Genomic DNA, 19,855 nt, shown 5'->3' with positions numbered 1-19,855 from the left:
CAGGCTTTGCCCCCAACAGACAGACAGCCAGTCAATCAGGCTGGCCATCGGGTGGGTAACCTCCAGGAAAAAATTAAAAGACATCTCGCTGTGAATTTCAGCAGGATGTCCGGAAAACCTTTACTTCCAGGTTTCCCATCTGGAAATCCTCCCCCACCCCGCTCTCTCCATGGCCTGAGTAATTGTCAGGGCCAATAAGTCTATAAAAATGTTAGAAATGTGAGTTTTAGACATAGCTCTGTTTATGGTAATCTCTTTTTTGGAAGCTTCGGCATAACTTTCAAAAATTGCAACCAATGTATATTTTCAACGAATCACCTTTCACCTGTTTTTCTCACACTGCAGACGTAGGGCTGAGATCAGAGGCCAATTTCCTCTGGAACAAATGGGAAAGGAGACAGGAAACAGCAGCTGTGTGCTCGGAGACACTCCTGGTGATTTATCATCCACAGTCACCCAGCACACACAGGAAAGATGTGATTGCACTAGAGAGGGTACAGAGGAGATTTGCGAGGATGTTGCCAGGACTGGAGAATTTTGTACAGACTGGGGCTGTTTTCTTTGGAACAGAAGAGGCTGAGGTTTAACTGAGGTGTATAAAATTATGAGGGGTCTAGATAGAGTGGATAGGAAGGACCAACTTCCCTTAGCAAAGAAGTCCATAACCAGGGGGCATAGATTAAAAAGGATTAGAGGGGAGTTGAAGAGAAATTTTTTCACCCAGAGGGTGGTGGGGGTCTGGAACTCACTGCCTGAAAGGATGGTAGAGGCAGAAACCCTCATCACATTTAAAAGTACTTGGATATGCACTTGAAGTGCCGTAACCTACAAGGCTACGGACCAAGAGCTGAAAAGTGGGATTCGGCTGGACAGCTCTTTTTCGGCCGGCACAGACACGATGGCCCAATGGCCTCCTTCTGTGCCATAAACCTCTTGGATTCTATGATTCACACTAATTCTGCCCCAAAATGAAAACGGAACAGAAGGAGGAAAGCATTTACATTGTCTAAAATGGTTTTTCTGATACTCAAGCTTGAAGGAATCCAAATTATTTTAACCGATTCAGACAGCTTTCCAACGTGGTGAAAAAGGGGACGCAACATATTCCAGTCATGTGGAGATCGCACCATCGTGCCCTTATGGAACATCACACACATTTTCTGATGAATGTGAATGTTGCCCAGTCATCTTGTTGCATTATGGGAAAAGAGGATCATCAGGTGTGGGTGGGTAATGAGGACAGAGAATGTTGACATTTTCAGTTGCCGATTCCAAGCCTGTCAAATGCAGCTGCAGAAGGAACAGTGACACAGAGGCACATAGTAGGAAAACAGAAGAACATGGAAGATATTTTAATTTATACAAAGTGAGAAAGATAGCAGTAATTACACAGATCAGAAAAACAGTACAAATTCCAGCAATCCAAAGGGTAGAATTTCAGTTTAGCTTTCAGTTATTGGCTTGGGCATCATTCAGGATTTAAAATGCACTAAGTGTTCACAAACCTGAAATGTTGTTGCCACTAAATGCAAGTGTTATTGAAAAGATTTCATATCAATGCAGCGAAATAAATTTAAACTGAATTGTTTCATGTCCAGTAATACTGACCATAGTGGGGGAGGGAATAAAGGAACTCCGCTAAATTAAAACATTTGCAGTGTAAACGTGCTCTATAAGAGAAAGGAGGAGCTGTATTCTGTCTGATGATGGCCTCTCTATCTCATACCTCAGCTCCACCTATTCTTTTCCCCTAGGATGTTTGAGGTAGTAATATTGATGTGAGAACACAGATTTGTTTTCTACTGACTTTGGCCACCCTTTATAACTTTCCCATAAACATCTTTGGGGAAACTATTTTGAATGTGAACATTGATCCTGTTACAATTGTGTGCCTGCCTTTCCACTTGAATTCAGTGGGAGCATGCTCTTGAAGTAGCCACTGTTGAATTACTTCTTTTTGACATAGTTGAATTGAAGCAATTGTAAAATATCAAAACTTGCCATTGCTCAATTGTGTGAAAAATCTGACCACAGATGTTACAAGTATTTTGAATACAAATTGAAGCAAAAACATGTTCTAACATGCAGGCACTGCACATGTAAATCCAAAGTTAATATTTCCACCACTGCATTGGCCATTGTCCTGCTCTGCATAGAGGGAGTAGTTCGAGAGAGAAGTCAAGTGCCACTGTTTCCTTTCCAATGTTCCAACAATATATTTGTATCTGCGGTTTCTGAAAACATGCTTCACTCCACACAACTGTGTTCTGGTTGAACCCACATCTGACGTGTACGCAATTTGTGAGAAAACTCTTCCCCAAATAACTTGCAACCGCACTTTCAAACTCCCAATACAACCTGTGCTGGGGAATGTATTAGAACCAGAAGAACCAGTTTGTGAAATTGTGCTTCTTGGGTACCACGTCAGCGTCTGACAATGGGAGTTAGACCTTCCTCTGTGGAACATCCAAACTTGTTACGTTAGGAAGGTCTATTTATTGGCGCTCAAGGAGTGGGGCAGGGGCCGAACTAATTGGCTACCCTACTGGTCAATCCACAGACACATAGATGTGAGAGGATCAGAAGTCAAGCTGATGTCTTTCTCGTCTTTCTCTCCAGCTAAGGATCAGATAAAGAAAGGACACATGAGCACATTATGTTTAGTTGTGAAGATCCGATGAGGGTGACAAAGGATGAGTTGATCCTCATTTAGACAGAATCAGAATTGGTCAGAAAAGTTATATTTAGCCTGCTAACAAGGTAAGTGTGGCATGTTTTGTTTTCCTGTTGCAAGAAGTGTTGGTGAATTACGTTGAAGGAAGGTGAGATTTACAATAAATGTTACTTTGTTCGCTCACTTATGCGCTGTAATATAAAGCAGCTCAATGATTTGTATCTGGCCTTGTCTCACTAAAGTCCATGTTTCAGAAGATTGGAGAAGTCCACGTGGCAACATGTGCAGGATTAGTCCAGTTCATATAACAAGCGGTTTGAACGACATAATCTCCAGAGGTCACACTATCTTATGAATTGTTATTCGACAGTAAGGGTAAACTTCTGATCACAAGGACAGAGATCCGCTTACGGGAGAGACAAGTGAGGCTGAACCTGAGCGAGTATCTAGTTTCAAACCAAAATCTGCAACGGTATCATCCACAGACAGCTTCCACATGTATGCTGATGACAAGCCAGGTGTACCTCTCCACCACCACTCGTGATCCCTCCACTGCTTCTGTGCTGTGAAACTGCTTGGCCCTGAATTTCCACAGAGCTGTTCCAATTTTCAGTGGGAGATCAGCAGAATCTCTGGAGAAGCAGCATTAAAAACCACTTTTAGTCATTTCTCCAGGAGTTCTGCTGATCTCTCACTGAAGTTGCCACAGGAGATGAGGAGAATCCCTATGGAAATTTAGGGTCTTTGTCTGAAATCCAGTCATGGATGAGTCTGTACTTCCACAAATTAAACACTGGGAAGACTAAAGCCATTGCCTTTATCGTACTCCACAAACTCCACTCCCTCACTCTCCCGAGCCACTGCCTCAGGCTGAACCTTGGCATCCTGTTCAACCCGGAGATGAGTTTACAACCACATACTCTTTCCACCAGAAAGATTGCCTGCCTGCACCTGCATAACATCACCCGCTTCTGGCCCTACCTCAGCCTATCAGCTACTGAAACCCTCATCCATGTCTTTGCTACCTGCACTATTCTAATGCTCTCTCTGCCAGTCTCCCATCCTCCAATCACCAATCGCCATGAACTGCAGCTCATCCAAAACTCTGTTGACCATTTCATACCCCAGCCCAAGTCCTGCTTGCCCATCACCCTTGTCCTCGCTGAAATATGTTGGCTTCGTTCCTTAACGTCTCAAATTTAAATTTTTGGCGCCATCTTTAAATCACTCCTCCCTATCTCCAACCTGCCCCCCGAACTCTTGTTCTTCTCACTCCATCCTCTTGTGCATCCCTTCCCCTCCCTTCACCCCACCATTGGTGACTATGCCTTTCAACTGGCTAGGTCTTATTCCCTGGAAATCCCTCTCTAAACCCTTAACTCTCCACCTCCCTCCCCTGCTTTAAGACCCTCGATAAAACTCATCTCTTTGACCAAGGTCTTGGTCATCCTTCCTAATTTCTCCTTCTTTGACATGGTGTCTGTTTCCTGACAACTCTGAAATGCCTTGGATCATTTTTCTACATTAAGTGCATTATATAAATGCAAGTTGTTGCTCACATCAAGAGGTGAAAACTAACTGAGCAAACAAAGATGAAATTAGATCCTTTCTCCACATTCTTCAGTGCAGTAAGTGAGGAGAAATCTAAAAATGTAACGTATATATGTGCACATGCAGCGCCTGCCGACATTAAAACAAAGTAAAATAAAATGTTCAGCAGGGACACACTGCAACTACATAGTAGCTACCCCATAGACAAATAGAAACATTACCTTCAAATTGGGGAACAAGAATTATTCATCAAAAGGAAATGAAAGGATCAATTTGAGTATTTTACATCATCTCACAAAATTATATGAAAACCACCCATGATGCGCTTTAATTGGCAAAGTGACATTCGTCACACTGAACTGCCTCACGCACTGTTATTTTTCTCTGTGCTGGGTTTAAACATTACCTTCCACAGCTAAAGTAAAATGTCGCAAAAATAAGATGCCCAATATAGTTTTAATTTATGGAATAAAATGAAAGTTATGTGGCAATCCAGCTTCACAGAGTTTCACCCAGATTGGTTTCCCCATTACCCTCCACTGTATTTAAAAAAAAAATCTAGTACAGTATGATTTTCTTGATATACCCTCTTACAAAAGAATAATCTGACCTTTGCACAGCAACTGGAGTGCCAGATGTCCTCCATAAATGGTTGCCTTCCAGCAAGATCAGCTTTAATAACAGATTGCAGATTTATACTACTGCTCCAATTACAATTTCCAGGACAATTTTTTCTGCATATTCATAGAGAACCCTTGTACTATGTCACCGCAGTTAACAATACTTTCATTCACTGAGGCAATGGGGAAAATAAATCAACAGGAAAACCTTTCATTGCAATATTCACGACATAATATCCAATTAATAAACTCCTTCCTACTAATTACTATAGCTTTCAAGAGACATGCTCCTGAAAGATGCCTAAGTAGCTTTCACCTCAAAAACTCAGTTGATCCACAATTAATAATATTGTGACAGGTGTTTTATTTTGTCTTGTATAAATGTAGCAAATTCAATGCTCATAACTCTGGCTATTATCTTAACAAGCTTTCAATTTGAGTGACCATTTCAAGAACCCAAGTTTAATTCTACTGGGAACAAGAGAAACAGGGGAGTTGACAAAATGAATCTCCAGATCTCTTATCATACTCTCAACTACACCAGCTGTTGACCTGGATAATAATGGTAGCTGCCCTCAGCAAACTAATTAGCAGCTCCCAATTTTTCTTTCCCCATCAAATATGCCCTGCTCAGCATACTCTGTGTTTTCAATTCACTGAAGGCCATGACTGTATCAGCTGTGCAGAACTGCAGTTTCCCTCCCTATTTCCTACAATATGTGACAAGCAGGGTTGTTCAAATTCTATTGTGAGAAATACAATTTGATCTCTTTGGTACAATATTTTCTACATCAGTTTAAAATGAATACATAATTGATGACACAGTGAGTGTTTTGGAGTCGCAGCTGCCAGGGTCAGTGATGCACAGGTTCAACTTGCTCAGTATGTGGAAGGTTCAGACATTTGATGCATTCACTGGTAATAACATCCCAAATCTTTCATGATGCTACCCCCTTGCCAAATAGTATTCTTATAGTGAAAGTTCTACAGGCATGCAGTCAGGGTTTTCTGTGTGCAAGGACTGCTTGGGTGTTTCTTCTCCTGGCTGCCTTTTCTGAATAATTAAAAGTATATTGAGAGCCAGAGTAAATGATTCATTCAGTCTTGTGTTGTGCAACAGTGCCCTAATATGCCAGTATTGGCAGGGAGTGATTCTTTCACACCGTGCTCAACTTCAGCCCCTGTGAGCAAAGAGTATCACTGACACCATCTGTGGGAAAGTTTGTAGAGGCAGAGAAAATGCATTGATATGTTGGAGACTTTGCATAAACGGGTACTTTTAAAAAACGATAAGAAGAAAAACTACGCATGCTGGAAATCCAATATAAAACAAAGAAAGTGCTAGAAATGGACAGCAGGTCAATAAGAATCTAAGACAGGTTAATGTTTCAGTAGGAACCATTCAGTAGCTAGGTCATAACTAAAAATGTTGAGTACCAATGAAGGGTTTCACTCCAAAATGTTAACCAGCATTTCATTTCCAGATATTAACTGATCTGTCAGGTTCAAGCCACACCTTAAGCATATAACCTAGGCCGACACGTCATGGCAGTACTGAGGAAGTACTGCAATGTCCGAGCAGCCATCTTTTAGATGAGGTGTCTGTAGTGTATGTACCTTGAAGAAGGAACTATATTCTGCAGCCCCTGTATACTGCAGTACCAGTAGTGACCACCCCTGTATATAAGCCTGTGTAGTAACTTTGTATAGTAGTTCCAGTTTTGTCTCCATTCAGTAAACACCTGTTATAACCAACTTCTGCAGTCCGTGTCTCAATTACACACGGACATTACATTGGCGACGAACAGATCCGAACTTACCTACAGTTCTGCACCACCTCACGGGGATCCATCCCTGAAGCGAAGTTATTAGAGGTCGAAGCCAGAAGGAAGAAATCCAAAAAGAACAACAACAAAAAAACAGAAGAAATGGGCGTCGACCGTGGGCAACTGCCCTCTGATTCATCGAATTCGAAGATTTGCAGGAGAGGCTGTCGAGAGCTGGGTTTGGTTCTCCAGTCTATGGTGTTCCAGCTAATCGGGCTGGTGGCAGGTAGTACACTGATCCTTCCTGGGCTGCGGCGGGCTAGAGCTCGATCGGGTGGCTTTTCAACGGGGCCGAGCAGCATTGTCGGGAAGAGGAGAGAGAGAGAGGATGGAGCACACAGGGCGCAGCCGGTGCTACGAAGCCGGGCAGCGTACAGACTCGAGAAGAGGGAGGGAAGTGTCCCATAGGGTCTGCGCTGATGAGGGGAACAGTAATTAAAATAAAAGAAAAAGAAATTAGAAGCGCAGAAAGCCGCGAGGAGCTGCAGTTGCCACGGGGACCGCGGAGAGCGGCGTTGGCAGCAGCGCGGGGGGAAGCGTGCGAAGACCATAGGGCATCGCCATCAAGGCATAAAAACGCCAGCAACAGCGCTGGCAGCAGCGGAAAAGGCAGAAAGCGCGGGAGGTGCCATTTTGTTCAATCGGGGAAGAAGGCAAAGCGCGGGAGGCGCCATCTTAGATCTCCAAGATGCCGAAGACTGGCAATATCACTGCCTTCGATAATGCAATAGAAGACTGGACCACGTATGTGGAAAGAGTCGAAGTATATTGCAAGGCAAATGAAGTAGCTGATGAGAAAAACGCATCAGTACTACTAAACTTAATGGGCGCAAGAACGTACGGCCTATTGCGGAACCTGATCACTCCAGTCAAACCGATGGAGAAGAGTTTTAACGAAATTGTTGATATCCTACAGGAACACCTAAATCCTACACCGCTGCTGATAGCAGAAAGATTTAAATTCCACAAGAGAAATCAGCATAAAGATGAGAGCAATGCTGATTACCTTACGGAACTACGCAAGCTATCAAAGCACTGCCAGTTCGGAGCAGGACTGTCAGATACCCCACGGGACAAATTTGTCTGTGGACTCCTGAGTGAAGGAACCCAGAACAGGTTACTCTCAGAGAAAGAGTTGACGCTAGATAAGGCTTTCAGCGTGGCAGTATCATACGAAGCAGCAGCAAGGGGAGCTGCAGAAATACAGCAAAAGCCACAGGAATACGGCACCCATGAAATGACGTGGGGATTGGAAAAATGTTATAGCTGCGGCAGAACAACCCATGACCAGAAGGACTGCTGGTCCAAGGACAAAACATGCGGGCAATGCGGAAAGATGGGACACATTGCACGAGTTTGCAGGTCCGGGAAGAAGACTAACGACAACAAAAAGACTACTAAGGAAAAGTACAGGAAAGTACAAAAGATGACGGACAGTAGTTCCGAAGACCAGAAGAGCGATAGTGAATCCGGGAACAAGAGACTAAGCTGTCTCAAACTACACAACGTAATCGCAAAAGAGGATCACCGAACCATTTGGGTCACCCTCACGATAGCAGGGTCCCAAGTCAAAATGGAACTGGATACAGGATCAGCCCTGACCGTCATGAATCGACGAGACTACGAGCGGCTATTCTCACACATACCCTTGAAAGACACATCCATTGTCTTGAAGACATATACGGGGCAGAAAGTATACCCTAGAGGGAAAATAAGGGTGCCTGTCGAATACAATGGCGAGGAAATACAGAAATTGTATCTGTACATACTTCAAGATAGGTCAACCAGTTTTGGCCCGGGACTACCGCACAGAGAAATGGCAGCCAGGAACGATCTGCACACGGCAAGGACCTCTAATGTATACCGTGGACGTTGGAGAGAGCATTGTAAGACGCCATGCTGACCAGATTCTAGAGTCACTGGAAAACGTCAAATCTACACCACGATCCTATACACCTGGTGATGAAACCGAAGTACCAATTGCATCTACCTCAGAATCGGTGATATTGGAAGCAGACGAACCAAACAACGACGTTGATCCCGAATCAACTTTGCCAGAAGAACCTGATACCCCAAAGAGGCGTTATCCGGACAGAATCAGGAAGCCTCCTCAAAGACTGAATTTATAATTGATTAACTTCAGCTGATGTATATAGCAACTGTAATTGTAAATATGTTATTTAATTATTAATCGAATGTTATATACTGTTTAGCTAAAAGGGGAGGAATTGTAGTGTATGTACCTTGAAGAAGGAACTATATTCTGCAGCCCCTGTATACTGCAGTACCAGTAGTGACCACCCCTGTATATAAGCCTGTGTAGTAACTTTGCATAGTAGTTCCAGTTTTGTCTCCATTCAGTAAACACCTGTTATAACCAACTTCTGCAGTCCGTGTCTCAATTACACACGGACATTACAGTGTCTGCTTGCTTAAACGATCCCATGGCACTATTCAAAAAAGAGCATGGCCGTTCTTTCAGTAGCCAATCCAACATTTGTCCCTCAACTACCACCACCAGAAACAGATCAACTGGTCATTTATTTCATTACTCTTTGTGGGGCCTTGCTGTGTCCAAATTGGTTGCCTTCTTTGCCTGCAAAACAGTGACTGCACTTCAAAGGTAATCCATTGGCTTTGAAGTGTATTAGGATGTCCGAACGATATCAACGGCACAATATAAATTCAAGCTTATTCTTTCTTTGGATTTCCTTGTTTTTTCTTCATTGTTAAAAATGAGCTGTTCTGTTCAATTCTGCCTGAAATCTGAATTAATTGAAAGCCTTGTCTGCAGCCTTTGTACTTTTGATGCTGTCCTCACCTGCAGGTTATTATTCATTTTTATATATTAACAGTGAGATGTCTTGACATTTAATAAAAAAAATAATCAGACCAGGTTCCCATTAAGCATGTGGTGATATTAGTCAGATTAACATCGTTCAGCCACAACGCAACAGGGATCAGATATTCCCTTAACGAAATCAAACACCTTCATTAGAGAGTAGGGTAATTAATTGCTGCCAGGGAGGTCAGAAGCGTCTCTTTGACAGAGTTGTTTTTCACTATTCTGAATGGAAACATTCAAAGAGCAGTTTCCTGAAAGGTTGTTGTTCTGGAAACTACACACTGCTTTGCTTGTCTTTGTTCTGACACTCTGCCAAATTGAATACAGGTGCAGGCTTTTAAAAAATCTTGTATGCATACCATACATTGAACATTAGTTAATTGTTCAATTACTAAAGGTGTCCATGTTAAGACGAGCGACAGTGTTGGGTTTTGAAACAGACATATAAATGTTTTAATGAATGTCGACTAGAATATAAAAAATATATAAATAAGCATGTAAAACTTTGCGTTCTCGAAAAATATGCAGGTTTGGATATTGTATTACTAGAATGACAACCAGCCACATTGTCCTGTTCAGCAATTATATTCCAAATGGAAGAATTCCATTGAGTTGGAGGAAAATGTAGGATTGCCTGGTTTAAATTCAATTTTTTTTCAGCAGAGCTACCAGAATTTCAAGTTTTGACAATTTTAATCTATGAGTTTGAAACAAAGTGCTTTTTCAGTGATATTTTGCTTTCCAATCCTTGGTGTAATGAAGTAATATTGTTGTATTCATAAAAACCAAAAGCATTGTCGGTCGTTGCACTAATATTTCTTGTGAAGTTTGGCAACGCATAGCTGACTCTGATCGAGATATTTTGAATTAAGGAAGTTCATTTCAGTCCTTCATGTAAAAGAAAAGGCTTGTTATTTATATAGCGCCTTTTACGACCTCAGGATTTCCCATAGCACTTCATAGCTGATGAATTACCTTTTTGAAGTGTGGTCACTGTTACATAGATTAAAATGAAGCCCGCCAAAAAATGGAGTCACCCAAGACCTCACTAACAATGTGTGGAGCAGAAGACTGCTGTTTGTTATATTTTGTGGCATCAATTAATCTTTAAATCTCTACTCACTACTTTGACCAATTAGCTATCGAAATAAATGCAAATCAATAAATCCAGAGCTATTTTAAATAATCAATCCAATAATAAGCATAACACTTTTCAAGTAAAACATCCTTTTTTTTAAAGAATTAAATGCTATGCCAATAGCAGCTCCAGTAATAAAATATGAACAGGATGGAGCGGGTTAAAAGAAAAACTGCCTGAGAAAGATCTGCTTGACTTGATTCTATTTTTAAAGAGTAACATAGATTTATACACCAAGACTTATACATAGCCCTCTGCTGACTTGAAATTAGTTCAATGCCAGAAAATCCATCCAGCACAAAGTGACCCTTCACTCTGTCACAATGAACATTTGTTCTCCTTGTAAAAACTTCATATATAGCAAACGTTAGTAACTGGAGGTGGCTCCATTATCATTAGGATAACAACACTAATATGTCTGACAAATATATGAACTGTTAACTTTTGACCAAATCCAGCTCTATTTTGGATTCAGATGCCGCATATGGTCAACTGGGGTAAGTGCAGCCTCTGTGATTTATTTTTAGCACGCGAGTAAAGGTTCTAAAAACCTTACACTGCACTGTGGGAAGCTGCTACAGGGATCCGAATGAGAAGTGTGCATTCAGGCTACCTTTAAGGACGGCACACTAAAGAGCTACTCAAATACCCTGCAATGATGTTGTGACATCAGTTACTGCCTCCGCACAACCAAATATGCAAATGCAGTAAATTTAAAAAAGGCAAAGCCTTACAAAATCTCTGCTGCAGTGCAAAAGCTATCATTGCAGCAAACAAACAGTGAAAGCACTGTGTACAGCTTTTACAGCAGATTGTTCCAGGAATGAAGGCTGCCTGAGCGACTCCTTAATATGGCAACAATGCCTGATTCAAAGTCATCAGCGTGATAGATTTCAGTGGCTTGGGCTCCAACACTGAATTCACTCTGCAGGTTGTAAACATGCAGCCACCATCTTAGTAACCTATTGAAAAAGGACTGTTAGCACTTACTGGGGTCGATTTTCACTTCATTTGTCTGGTGTTAACAGCGCGGCGAAAGCCTCAAAATAGGGTCGGTAACCTTACCGTCGTGTTAAGGCTGATGATGTAGCTGGCGTCATACCGAAAGGGGCCTAACGCCAGGTGTCCAAAGCGCCGCCCTTTTGATATGCAAAGCAGGGTCATATGATGGCAGTAGGATCCCAATTACCATACTGGTTGGGACTGGTCGGAGTCTGTGTCAGTTCCATTGGCGCTGAAGAGGCCCAGCAAAGGTAAGTTTGGAAATATTTTGGGGTTCCCAGAGGAACAGGAATGCTCCTCCGGGCTCCGCAAAAATAATCTGGACAACTGACACCCGGGATCCTCCCGCTACGATTGCAACCCATCCCGAACTTACCTTGCAGGAGGCTGGAGCAGCCAATATTGGTAGGCCCTAGCGAGCTGCGTTGGCACCCGCAGTCTAAAAGACTAAAAGTCGGTCACCTCAATGTCAAAATCAACCCCACTGTTTCGATGTAAGACTGCTTTTGTATCCCACCAGTTTAGTGTTATTAGAATACAATTAGTCCTTACACACACATCTCTTAGGGATGTCCTTTATAACAGAACAGAAAAGGGTAAAGAAAGGATTTCTCAAAACAGAAAGATGCTACAGGAAACTTTCGATTAACCGGCCCCTAAATAACCGGAACGCTCTATCCACCGGCAAAATTCAGGAGTCGGTTCAGATAACTTTTATTACTTGTATTACTTTTTTTACTCCATTTGTTGCTGTGCAAGGGTGTAGCTGAAGCCTAAGCTACAGAGACGCTTGCAACTTGTGCTGATTGTTTTGAAGCTGTGGGTTTGTTGCTTTATACGGCGCTCTGAGCTCCATATCTTTTACTATAGCGTTCGGTTATCCGGAATTGTTGATGAACCGGCATCACGTCGGTCCCGTCCGTGCCGGATACCAGAAAGTTTCCTGTACCTTCAAATTTTGCAGATAATAACTTTTCCAAAGATCCAATTTAATCAATACAATTTTTCAATTTTGTGACTCATACTTTAAGGTGAGCTATCTTAAGATTTAATTTAAATAGAAAAAGAGGGAGGGACACCACTTGGAAAATACCATGGCTTTATGTTAGCAACAAACCTTTTGCATTCATTAACAAGGAATTGTTTGACCACACATTTGTATTTTGAGAGGTTAGCAATTATAAAAATATATTTAAGTTACTGCTTAAGTTTTTTGAACATTTTGAAAGACTATAAGTTATTCTATACTTTCACTTGGTTCAACACATCTTGAAATATGCTCATCTCGGAATGGCTTGGTGCATGAATTATATAGAAAGACACAATAACAGTAGGAAACACAAAGTGCCACCCTGTTTAAAATTCCCATCTTTTGTCTGTACTGCTCTACGCTTTTGTGTCTCCACTTTATCAGTTTGACCTTCAGCCGGCCCTCATTAATCATACTTGGCTTTCTTTACCTGAATCTTCTGATGGCAGCTGCTCTTGGCTTTCCTTTTCAGTAGCAGTGGGAGAGATCTGCGGAGGGACTTTGACAGGTGTTGTCTCTTCAGGTGTCTCAAACGCTCCTTCTGAGTCTGAGCTCCTAAAACAAAATGAACACGTCCTGTGAAAAGTCCATCCAATTCCATTGAGATTATAACCCCATTAGTTTTGAATCTCTTACTCTTCCATAACACCAAAAGAACTTGCCTAGCTCCAGTTATTTTCTGCATGAACTGGAGACTATAGTCTCCTCCACCACACACAGTAGACCATGTCCATCGAGCCCATTGTACTGGAGACAGAACATGCCACGGACTAAAAGCCATTTCTTTCCTAATGCTGTCTACAAGATAGGCTGTAGTTTAGTTCAAAGCAAGAGAGAAACTAAGGAACTCCTGTTCAGTTGAGTGAATGTAAGTCACTGCAGGCTGGGCATCCTTTATGCTCCCAGCAACTGACGTTCTTTCAAAATCTCCTTGTATGGCATAAAGTAGCTGCCTTTACACTCGATTCCATCAGTCGTTCTCCATTCACAGTGTGAACCCACTGCTGGCACTGCATAGGCTGATTCAGAAGGACTTCAGTGTTGTATCTGACGGCAGCAGCCATTTGATTGACCAGATCCGATTCTGTTATTTTCACTGAATTTCAATGAGATCTCAAACCCCAATCTCGCTTTCACAGCACCACTGCTTGGAGCGTACCACTAGCATGGAGGTATTCTGTTACCAGAAACACCGACACATGCAAAGAGATCCTCTATCCACTGCACCAGCATAACCCCTTCTTTCTATTGCACTAAACCCCTGTGTTATTGAGTGTCTTAATGGTTATGTTTCAAGGATAAGAATAGATTTAATAAATTAATTCTTCACTCTCGCTGAACTTCGCTATTCAGCAGATTTTTTTAAAATTGATCTAAACAGTAGGAAATTGTAACGGAGAAAATGGAGTTAAAATTTCAGCTGTTGGCAATAAGTCTATAATTGCAGTGGCTCTAAAATGATAACATAAGGTGATTGGCAAGATAGTGGCACCAGGATGTGTCAATCAAGTATCTCCTAGACTAATGAGGGCATACAATTTCTCATAAGTGATTACCAATTTTCCACAACATTTTGAGATATCAGAGTTTCACAGTAAAATGTAAGTAAGAATAGGAACAGGAGTAGGCCATTCAGCCCTCAAGCCTGTTCCACCATCCAATTAGATCATGGCTGATCTATATCTTAACTCCATCCACCTGCCTTGGTTCTGTACCCCTTAATACCCTTGCCCAACAAAATTAAGAATTTTCTCTACATTTTTCTAAATTTAAAATGTCACCCCCTGCATCCATATTCTTAGTTGAGAGTCAGGTCAGAAATCATCCTTGCATATCTCTAGGGAGGAAGTCTATTCTCGTCCATAGCTCCTTCACTGGGAAAAGTTCTTACGTAAATCTGGGAAGAAATCCATCTCCAGTTTCCTTCCGCCCAAGGATAAATGTATTTTGTGACTTTGGAGCCCCATAATTTCTTCAATACCTGGTTATAATGGCAGCTCTCCAAAAATTTTTGAAGCTTGGTATGATTTGGCTAATTGTGAGAGTAAGAATTCTATTTTCTTTCTCGTCAATGCATGGTTTGAGGGGATCAAATCCAACCAAACCAAAGAACTGAATCTGACTGACCAGAGATCCTGTGGTCCTACATTTGTGATCAGATGTTTCTGTATAATGTACAGGCTTCCCTTGTATGTGTATGATAATTTTCCTATTTAATCTCAAAATGGAAACAGTAGTACCCTATTGTTAAATCAAATTTCACAGCAATCTTTTAACGACATCCAAAATCTGCTATCATTTGGCTTGTGTCCAGTATGCGCGGTGTCAAGTTAGATTTTGGAAAGCCACTTGGGAACAAGACAAACAACAAAAGAAGCCCAACATCTTGTTGCTTTAGCTTGTTATACACTCATCCTTCCTGCAGTAGACTTGTATACATTTTCCCTGTAAAATACAGAAACCCTGTGGACATGGGAAAGCATTATAGTCTTCAGAAATGGTGTCCCAAAGACAGGAAATAAAGATGCCTTTCTTCTGCTACCATACCACTAAGTAAAATACAAACACACGTCCCTACAGCAGAGGAATTTTAAAAATCCCTCTGTAGCTCTAAAACACTGATGGCAGCACTTGACCACCAGCTGTTACAGCAGTGAGAAGATTCTGCGGATGTGCGCCATTGCTTAAAACAGAAAGACGGGCCCAAACTCAGTGATGGGAGTTGAGTAAAATTCCTGCATTTGGAAACGAACCCTGAATTGCCAAATTTGGGTCACTAATGCACCAAGTACTGCAGTATTTAAACAGCATTGTGAACAGACAGCTGTGGTTACACTGCCTGCGTGCATTGCTGTCAAGTGGGGGAGGGCAAAACTACGCACATACGTTCACACATTTCATCCACTGAGCAGTGACCATCAGCCTTTGACTGCCAGTGACATTTTTAATACTGGAAAAGAGCTGACAAGACATTCCTTCTCGTGATCAGGTTTTCAAACTGACTGTCAGTTCAGTGAGCTGACAGTTTAAAAAAAAGTGATGTACTACGCTAATAGCACAAGACTACCCTTTTCAGCTAAGCTCACTGCCACATCAAAAGCACCAATGTTATACAAGTAGGTATACTGCAAAAGATCATAGCATGCTAATACCAAATATGCAGGGCATTACATTTCAGTGCTGGTGCACAGTTGAAATATGTAGCAGCAAGTAATTTGGGTGGTAAAATTGGCAATCTGGACAACAAAGTATTCACCTAACCAAAGCAAACAGTTAAAATTATTAAGTTAAGACATCCATCTCCAGTTTCCTTCCTCCCAAAAATAAATGTATTTTGAGACTTTGGAGCTGCATCATTTCTCGAATACTCAGTGATAATGGCAGCTCTCCAAAATGTAAACTCTTTAATGTGGTTATGAGTTCTGAAGCTTGTTACAATTTGGCTAATTGTGGGAGAAAGAATTCTATTTTCTTTATTGCCAATGTATGGTTTAGGGGGCCCAAAATTTAAGTACTTCAGTCAAACCAATAACTTAATCTGACAGGCCAGAAATTCTGTGGTCCCACATTTGTGATCAGGTTTTCTTGTATAATGTGCAGTTTCCCCCTGTAAATTTGTGATTATTTTCCTATTTTTTCTCAAAATAGAAACAGTGTGATTATATTACCCTACTGTTGAATAACATTTCACACCAATCTTGTAACTGCATCCAAAGATTGCTATCATTTGACGTGTGTCCAGAATGCATGTGGATAGAGAAATTATGCTGAATTATCAATTTCTATTGAACAGAAATTTTCATTTACAATGGCTGTATCAAAGATTAATATAATACTAGAAAACAGGGTAGCAGAACATCAAGGCTGCAGCTTGAGATAATTGTGTTATTAACACATATGCATGCAACACTAGAAGAACTGGTCTGGAACAAATATGGTTAATTATTTGTCTAAAGTTGAATTGTTGGCTACATTACACTGCACAGCTAATGGAAGATTTGCGACTATAGATTTGAAGTGCATGTTATCTGATGTAATACCTCATTATTATAAATGGACTTACAAAAGGCCTTCGATAAGGTACCGCATAATAGACTCATGACTAAGGTCAGAGCATGTGGAGTCAGGGGACAAGTAGCAGAATGGATAGCAAACTGGCTACAAAACAGAAAACAGAGAGTAGGGGTTAAAGGTAGTTACTCAGAATGGCAGAAGGTGGGAAGTGGTGTTCCACAGCGATTGGTGCTGGGACCACTATTGTTCACCATTTCTATAAATGATCTCGACTTGGGAATCGGAAGTACAAACACAAAATTTGCAACTGGCACCACATTGTAGGGTACAGTTAACACTGAGGAAGACTGCCACAAAATACAAGAACACATTTATAAATTTGCAGAATGGGTGTGTAAATGGCAAATGAATTTCAATAAGGAGGTTACCCACCCCTTGGAAAATAAGTCTAAATGGGATAGAAGTGCAAAGGAATGTAAGGGTGCAGATTCACAAATCATTAAAAGTAGCATTGCAGATTAACAAATCCATAAAAAGTGTAAACAAGGCACTGGGGTTAATTTCTAGAAGGATAGAATTCAAAAGCAGTGAACTTATATAGAACCGTGGTTAGACCACACTTGGAGTACTATGCACAGTTCTGGTCTCCGTATTACAAAAAGGATATAGAAGCACTGGAGAAAGTGGAAAAATAGATTTACAAGGATGATACCAGAACTGAGCGGGTGCAACTATCAGGAAAGACAGAACAGGCTGGAGTTCTTTTCTCTAGAAAAGAGAAGACTGAGAGGTGACCAGATAGAGGTCTTTAAAATTACGAAGACATAGATGTAGAGAAGATGTTTCCACTTGTGGGGAAGTCCAAAACTAGGGGCCATCAATATAAGATAGTCACTAATAAATCAAATAAGGAATTCAGGACAAACTTCTTTACTCAGAGTGGTGACAATGTGGAACTCGCTACTGCATGGAGTGGTTGAGGTGAATAGCATAGATGAATTTAAGGGAAGATTAGTACATGAGGGAGAAAGGAACAGAAGGATATGTTGATAGGGTGAGATGTCGTAGGGTGGGAGGAGGCGCGTGTGGAGCAGAAACACCGACACAGACCTGTTGGGCCAAAAGGCCTCATTCGGTGTTGCAAATTCTATGGATGTTAGATCCGTGTACCTTGATGTTGTGTCCTTCAATAATTAGACAAGAGACTGCAGGGAACGATCAACAGGTGTTTACGGAATGAGGGTTATTCTAGAACTATCTTTACAGATCCCTACTCAGGGTTTATATACAGGTGTGGTCACTGCCGGTACTACAGTATACAGGAGCTGTAAAAAGTAGTTCTCCCCTTAAAGGTACATACATTACAATTCCTCCCCTTTTAGATTAACAGTACCATAACACTCATTTAACAATTAAATATCAAACTAATTACAATTAACACTTTTAACATGCAACATTAACTGAAAATAGTCTATTTATAAATTCAGTCTTTGGGGAGGCTTCCTGATCCTTTCTGGATAGCGCCTTTCCCGAGTGTCTTGCTCTTGGTGCGGAGGCGATTCTAGCCCCCTGTCGTCGGTTGGTTCATCAGCTTCCGATGCTACTGTTTCTGGGGTAGATGCTACCTGTACGTCAGGTTCCTCATCAGGTACGTAAGGCCGAGACATGGGGTTGACTCGTTCCTGTGACTCTAGGATCTGGTCAGCATGGCATCTCACAATGTTCTCCCCAACATCCACTGTGTACATTAGTGGCCCCTGCCGTGTGCATATCATTCCTGGTTGCCATTTCTCTGTTCGGTAGTCGCGGGCCAAGACTGGTTGCCCTACATTGAAGCTCCTTGTCGGCTTCTCATTGATGTGCTGGAATTGCTTATTCTCAACATCTCTTCATACATTTGGTCTGAGCAAATCCAGACGAGATCTCAACCTTCGGTTAAAGAACATCATGGCCGGGGCCTGGTTGGTGACTGCATGTGTCGCATTTCTGTAAGCTAACAGGAAATTGTCCACCTTATGCTGCAGTGGAATGTTGTCATCGCACATGGCCTTTACTGCTTTTTGAAAGGTTTGTACGAACCTCTCAGACAATCCATTTGTGGCTGGATGATACGGGGCGGATGTGTAATGCCTCACCCCATTCCTTTTCATAAATCTTCGAAACTCTTCGGACACAAACTGTGGTCCGTTATCAGAGCAAATCTGCTCTGGCAAGCCGTTCCTGGCAAAAATGGTCCGTAGGACTGCAATAGTTTTCTCCGTGGTGGTGGAGGACATTTTGATCACCTCAGGCCATTTCGAGTGCGCATCCACGGCTATTAAAAACATTGAGTCCATGAATGGACCAGCAAAATCAATATGCACCCGTTGTCATGGAGATGAGGGCCACTCCCATGGGTGTAGAGGGGCATGTGGTGGTGCATTTTGGACCTTCTGGCATCCTGAGCAGCTCTTTGTCAGGTCCTCGATTTGCTGATCGATCCCCGGCCACCACACATAAGCCCTAGCAAGGCTTTTCATTTTCACCCCTCCCAGATGACCTTCGTGAAGCTCATTGAGCACTCTCTCCCTTAGCTTGGGTGGAATTACCACTCGGGATCCACACATCAAGGTCCCCTGGCATACTGACAGCTGTTCTCTTCTGGATGAGAATGCTGGCAACAGTGAGTCACCATGTGCTGGCCATCCCTTCACCGTCAAATCATATACCCGAGACAGTGTCGGGTCATTTCGGGTCTCCTTCTCTATACCAGCGTTAGTTACTGGCAAGCATTCAATTATAGTCGAATGAAATATTTCGACAGGATCCACTGCTGGTGCTTCCTCCGCAGTAGGCAGTGGCAGACGTGATAGCCCATCAGCGTTTCCATGCTGTTTCGTGCCCTTATACTCGATTTCATATTGGTGCACCCCCAGAAAAAGGGACCATCTTTGTAGCCGTTGCGCAGTCATCACCGGAACACCCTTCTTTGGATTAAAGATGGAGACAAGTGGTTGGTGGTCAGTCAGCAAGGTGAAATTCTGCCCGTGCAGATAGTGATTGAACTTTTTCACTCCCCACACTAGGCTGAGGGCCTCCCTGTCAATCTGGGCGTAGTTACGCTCGGCTGAGGTTAGTGACCGAGATGCAAAGGCTACTGGCCTCTCCGAGCCGTC

The 19,855-nt window shown here is 42.1% G+C and overlaps 1 protein-coding gene across 12 annotated transcripts in view; it reads right to left on the bottom strand.

The window, feature by feature from the left end:
* The window catches only part of LOC147113459 (uncharacterized), a 364,793-nt gene that overhangs the window by 90,788 nt on the left and 254,150 nt on the right, over nt 1–19,855 (bottom strand). For all 12 annotated transcript variants that reach the window (XR_015079214.1, XM_085994578.1, XM_085994586.1 and 9 more), the window contains one exon: nt 13,117–13,241. Coding sequence is in view for 11 of the 12 variants with exons in the window: in XM_085994578.1 (XP_085850704.1) it covers nt 13,117–13,241 (125 nt within the window). In the remaining variant the exon portion in view is untranslated. The remainder of the gene's footprint in view (nt 1–13,116; nt 13,242–19,855) is intronic.

The sequence above is a fragment of the Somniosus microcephalus genome, chromosome 8, assembly GCF_052327205.1.
Source record: "Somniosus microcephalus isolate GS21.2 chromosome 8, FLI_Smic_1.0, whole genome shotgun sequence".
Taxonomy (NCBI): domain Eukaryota; kingdom Metazoa; phylum Chordata; class Chondrichthyes; order Squaliformes; family Somniosidae; genus Somniosus; species Somniosus microcephalus.
This window is presented reverse-complemented; position numbering and strand designations above follow the sequence as displayed.